The sequence below is a fragment of the Lissotriton helveticus genome, chromosome 4_1 (genome assembly GCF_964261635.1).
Source record: "Lissotriton helveticus chromosome 4_1, aLisHel1.1, whole genome shotgun sequence".
NCBI classification, from domain to species: domain Eukaryota; kingdom Metazoa; phylum Chordata; class Amphibia; order Caudata; family Salamandridae; genus Lissotriton; species Lissotriton helveticus.
Window position 1 is genome coordinate 288,084,034 of NC_136063.1, and position 6,000 is coordinate 288,090,033.

A 6,000-nucleotide genomic window follows, 5' to 3' on the forward strand; every position below is an offset into this window, starting at 1 on the left:
CCATACCTGGACGACTGGCTCCTAAAAGGTCCATCTCCGGTACAGGTAAAGCACGATATTCATCTGTGTCTACTCCATTTACACAGGCTCGGTCTCCATGTGAACCTGGAGAAATCAGTCCAGCAGCCTACACAGTCAATCCACTACCTAGGCTCCGTTCTGGACACAAAAGTGGGAAAAGCGTTTCCTTCGGAGGAGAGACTTTTTTCCATGAGCCAGAAATGTGGAATCCTATTAGGATCTCAACAGCTCGACAAGTAGCATCCCTGCTGGGTTCCATGGCGTCCTGCATCTTTCTCATCCCAAACGCCAGGCTGAGAATGCGTCCGCTACAGCAGGCTTTGGAGGATCAGTGGGATCAGGCGACAGGTCTTTGGGAGGATCACATCAGGCTCTCCCAAGCGACAAAGGAGGCTATCAAATGGTGGACACGGAGAAAGAATTTGCTGGTGGGGGTTCGTTTTTCACCAACCTCTTCCAACCCAGTCGATAGTGACGGATGCCTCTCTACAAGGTTGGGGAGCGCACATGGGTCCGCTTCAAATTCAAGGCCAGTGGTCTGCGCAGGAGCAGACATACCACATCAATATGTTGGAACTCAGAGCGGTCTTCCTGGCTCTCAAAGCTTTTTTACCAGCGATAGAGTCCAACTCAGTCCTAGTTCAGACGGACAATACGACCACCATGTTCTATCTGAACAAACAAGGGGGCACACGATCTCGCCCACTCTCACGAGAGGCTCAGGCAATCTGGATTTGGCTCCTCCCTCGAGGCCTCACGGTAGTGGCAGTGCACTTCCCAGGCGAGTTGAACGTAAAAGCAGACGCACTCAGCAGGCACTTCGAAGATCAGCCAGACTGGGTGCTAAACGACGAAGTAGTAGAAGAACTTTTTCGTTGCTGGGGTCGTCCAACCATAGATTTGTTTGCAGACGACGAAAACTCCAAATGCCACGCCTTCGCGTCCAGGTTCCACCGTCCAGGGACTCAGGGGAATGCTCTACTGATGGATTGGTCAGGGACATTCGCTTACACGTTTCCTCCCCTGGCTCTGATTTCGAGAGTAGTTTCCAAGCTCTGCAAGTCGAACATGGAAATGATCCTGATAGCTCCGGACTGGCCGCGGCAGTGGTGGTACCCGGACCTTCTACATCTGTCTGTGTGTCCACACAGACGACTTCCTTGCAGGCCGGACCTGTTGAGCAAGATGAACGGGAGGATAATGCATCCCAACCTCCCATCACTGAACTTAACAGCATGGCTCCTGAGGTCCTGCAATACGGACATTTGAACTTGCCTCCGGAATGCATGAACATTTTAAAGGAGGCTAAGAGACCTTCCACGAGAGCGTCCTATGCGTTCAAGTGGAAGAGGTTTTTCTTATGGTGTAGGGATCATAGTCTTGATCCGACTAAAGGTCAGGAGGACGTCATCTTGCCATACCTCCTTTCCCTAGCGACTGCTGGTTTAAAATACGCTTCTATTAGGGTGCATTTGTCAGCCATAGTAGCATACAGAAAATCACCTGATCAAGTTTCTTTCTTTCAGGTTCCAGTGGTTAAGGACTTCCTCCAGGGGTTGAAAAAAGTGTATCCCCCTGTGCGAAATCCTTCTCCTCCATGGGAATTGTACCTGGTGCTATCCAGGTTAATGTCACCGCCTTTTGAGCCCATCCACAAGGCCTCTTTACAACATCTCTCTTGGAAGGCGGCCTTTTTGGTGGCTATTACCTCTGCTCGCAGAGTAAGCGAGATTCAGGCTCTCTGTGCGAAAGAACCATATACTGTCTTTCATCACAATAGGGTAGTCCTAAGGGCTCATCCAGCTTTCTTGCCTAAAGTCATTTCTGATTTTCATATAAATCAGTCCATTTCCCTCCCTTTGTTTTTTCCAAATCCTACGACCCCAGCCGAGCGGTCACTTCACTCATTAGATCTTAAGAGAGTACTCAAGTTCTATTTGGAAATGACCAAAGGGATTAGGAAAACGGATCAACTGTTTGTGAACTATGGTTCTATGCGAACACGTTTTCCAGCGGCCAAGAGGTCTATCGCGAGATGGATTGTCTCGTGCATTAAATTGGCTTATCAGCTTGCAGGCAAGCCTTTGTTGCAGTCACCCAAAGCGCATTCCACTAGAGGGAAGGCCGCTACGGTAGCTTTCTTGCATGACGTTCCAATGTCGGAGATATGCAGGGCTGCGACATGGAAATCAGTTCATACATTTACGAGGCATTACTGCCTAGAATCTGATTCCAGGACCGATACTCAAGTAGGACAAGCCTCTTTGAGGAATCTATTTGGGTAGCCTACGGCCTGTACGAGCTTAGTGGTTACTAGGCTTAATATGGTTATTACTGTATTGTTACTCCTTTGCCCTCAGGGAGATGAGGTGAGGCTCGCTATTCTATTCTAATGCTTATGACTATTGATGAGGATCCCCTGGAAGAGAAGGATTAGTTACTTACCTGTAATCCTAGTTCTCTTCCAGGGGTATCCTCATCAAAGTCATAAGCAACCCTCCCGCCTCCCCGGGCAAAGGACATTCTTTAATAAGGAGATATTGTTAACCTATCTGTTACTGGGTTTATTTTCAGTCTCCGAAAAGAACAACTGACCTAACTGTCACCCCTGAGGCATGATGGGATACTGGGGGTCATGGGTGCCTTAAAGGCACGGTGTCAGTTTATTGCTATGCAGCTACAGGTTAGCTTTTCAGTCTTTTTAGACTGTGTGTTTGCAATGCAGCCTGGGAGCTTTCTATGCTTCCAGTGAGTTATGAGAATTTCTACTGCTTTCTGAGCATTAAAACAGTTTCTAAAACAAACCTTGTGTTGTTTTCTCATGTTTCTAATGCTTATTTCTCATGTATGGTGGAAATTCTTTGGAGCATATTTCAGCTCTATTCTTTATTTGGCTGCTATTGCATGTTTTTATATATATATATATATGTATATATATTATATATGAGTGTATATATATATATGTGGGGCACATATAATATAGTGTTTCCGGGGTCCCGCACATGGGCGGGAATATTCTAATGCTTATGACTTTGATGAGGATACCCCTGGAAGAGAACTAGGATTACAGGTAAGTAACTAATCCTTCATCACACTGAGCCCACCCTTTTTAAAACGTGTTAGCCTATAAATGCCTCCAGTCCAGGTTGCTTGGCAGTTTGGATCATGACTGGGTTGCCACCACCGGGAGGGCATTGCTGGATTATGGACAATGATAGTTAAACGATACCAATGCAAACTAAATAAAGGGTTTTTAACCCTTGCCACTCAATGCACCCAAATCCCACACTTAGAGGGTCCATATCTTTGATTATCTGGGAGTTACCCTTATTGAACACTTTACCTGGTACACACACTTTATGAAGTGTAGCATCAGGTTAGAGCAAACCTCAGGGGATATGGTCATTTGCATAAGGGCTCACCTTTTCGCACCATCTCTCCTGCATTACAAGTCTATAACTATCAGGCAATAGGCTCAGCTATGGAGACATAGGGATACTTCCACTCTCGGCTTAGCTGAAAATCGCTTCATGTGTGAATTAACTGGCCTTCCCATTAGCACCCCAATGCTCCCCTTTAGGTTGGACATGGGGCAAAAAAATATAGTAGATGTAATTGGCTTAAGGACAAACCTTTATTTGAAGAGCTTCTGGGTCACCCCGAACTGTTCGCCTACCTGTCAGGCCTGCTTGAGATATTACACCTAGTGGGTACTAAAGATATTCTGCGGTTGAAGTATGTGAAGTTGACCCTCACAAATATTGGACTGACGCAGCTATGGGATGCTCCCTTTGAGGCTTGTGTGATCCCTAAGGCCCAAATTAAGAGCACATACTGGCAATACAAATTGAGTTTTCTGTGCAGTCAGTCTTATCTGGGTTCCCTGACCTCGCTATTCCTTCAGCAGAAGGAAGGATTTGAGCAAGGGCAGTTTTTAGATGAAATTGAGCCTGCAGATTGCTTGTAAGCTCTATTTGCAGTTCAGATATGAGACCCTGTCACTTTCCTCCTTCACAGCCAGTTGGGGGCGTGCACCTAGGTCTAGTACAGAGCAGTGTCCATCATGTTCTGACCGTTAAGAAAAAAATCAAGCATGTCCTATTTGTTTGCCCCGCTTACCAGAGTATTAGGAAATAATGCATTGTACCACTCTGTTCTAATTTAGGTATCAGGATACTTAGAGCGGCTCTGAGAAATTTAAAAACTGATGCTAGCCAATGCATAATCTTTGTGGTCTCACAGTTTTTGCCTGCCATGTGGAGGATTAGACAAAAAAGCTTCTTGGGCAGCAACATCTAATGCTAATGATCTATCTAGTCGCACAATGGGCTAGCTAAATTAGTTTTTATGCTACATTTTTATTACGTGTTTTATCTGGCATATGTATGTTTTATATTTTATGTATTTTATCTGAACATACATTTTTACCTGTGTTGCAGCTAAAAATAAAAATGTACGACCTGGGGCTGAGCTGTTTGCCAGGGCCAGTTTCGGCTGATTTTGTTACAGGGGCCGATATTGCAAGCCCCCGGTAACAAAAATGGTCCCACGGGGGCCCAAACCGGCCCCCACCCTGGCAGCTCACCGGGAAAACGCCCAGTGCCCGCTATGGCCAATCTGGCCCTGGTGTAGGGGATCTGTTGTTTCTGAAGCCACCTTCTAACCAGTGTGTTTTCATTACAGGTTATTGAAGCGCACGTGCCTAATTTTATTGTCGACGAATTCCGGACAATTCTGTAGTCAAACCAGCACTACGTTTTGGAATCCTACCCTTCGAGGGCACTTAACGCCCGGCTGGGCTGTGCTGTCGCACGTGTCCACACCCAGTGCTCAAGACTCCCCTTTCAGTGACGCCATCTCACAGCGCCTGTCCATGATGAGATCACAGAACTGCAGACCACATGAGGAACATGCACTAGAGAATGTACAGTAGTCACGCTGTTTCTGTCTCCACATATACTAACGGACATACGGAATTCAGTTTGTACAGATTTTGCAAACAGATGCATTTAGTTTTCTGACATAAAAATATTTGTGAAAGTTGAGCTTTTCTATAATAATAAAACTGTGACAAAATAAGCCATGCTCATTTTCTTTTACAATCTGAAAATAATGCTGCAGCCACATCACGGAAAGCATCTTTTAAGGTGGCAAGTGGAAGAAGGGCATTGTGCAGGGAGGTGGCTGATCTTAAAGTTTCACATCTAGAAGTAAACCGCTGATGCCACGGTTTCTGTTTATTGCTTATCAAAGGGGTGATTACGGTTCACGTTAGATGAATATTTCCATAGCAGAGGCGGCCACACCACACAATGGGCAACCCAGAGTGAGGATATGTGAGTGTTCCGGTCCGTAGAGTGGTGTGAGGGGAGCACAAGGGTGAGGCCGGACACACGACTTCCAGGTCTGGACTGGTACATGGTGGACACGCTTATAGATGAACTCAGGACACAAGTTGTTGGCGACGTGGTTAGATGGGGGTACAACCTCAATTATTTAGAGGTCGACCCTTCGCCTCAAGCACTGGGGAGACCGATAAAGTAGTATTGTTGTTAGCGGACTCATGGTACCTTGCCTATTCTCATGCATTCTGTGTATTGTTACACTTGTAACGTGAACCCTGCGGTATGTTTTTTTTATAATCAACTTAATTTTGTTTAGAGATACAACGAGCATCATCCATACATTACAAATATTGTACAGGAGGAAAATGTAAAACTATGTCTGTTCAGATCTGCATGAACATTGATAACGACCCATGCAAGGGCCAACCCACCCACATGGATAGTCCATGGTAATCCCACCATTTCCCCCAACCTTTTCATGCTTCTGAGGACATCCACGAGCCTCATATGTTTTTTTTGCTGTGCACACCAGTCCACTCCAGCGCGCCACGTTGACCCTAGGGCCGTGTAGGCTTCTTCCACATAAACACTGTGTCTCTTCTAGCCTCTAGGCAGGCCACACCTATGAAGAGTT

The 6,000-nt window shown here is 46.0% G+C and overlaps 1 protein-coding gene across 2 annotated transcripts in view; it reads left to right on the forward strand.

Annotated features, from left to right (window-relative positions):
• Positions 1-5,100, forward strand: part of WASHC5 (WASH complex subunit 5) — a 415,933-nt gene extending 410,833 nt beyond the window's left edge. For both annotated transcript variants that reach the window (XM_078686781.1, XM_078686782.1), the window contains one exon: positions 4,705-5,100. In XM_078686781.1, the coding sequence (XP_078542907.1) occupies positions 4,705-4,761 (57 nt within the window). In that variant the 3' untranslated portion in view covers positions 4,762-5,100. The remainder of the gene's footprint in view (positions 1-4,704) is intronic.
• Positions 5,101-6,000: the final 900 nt, after the last annotated feature.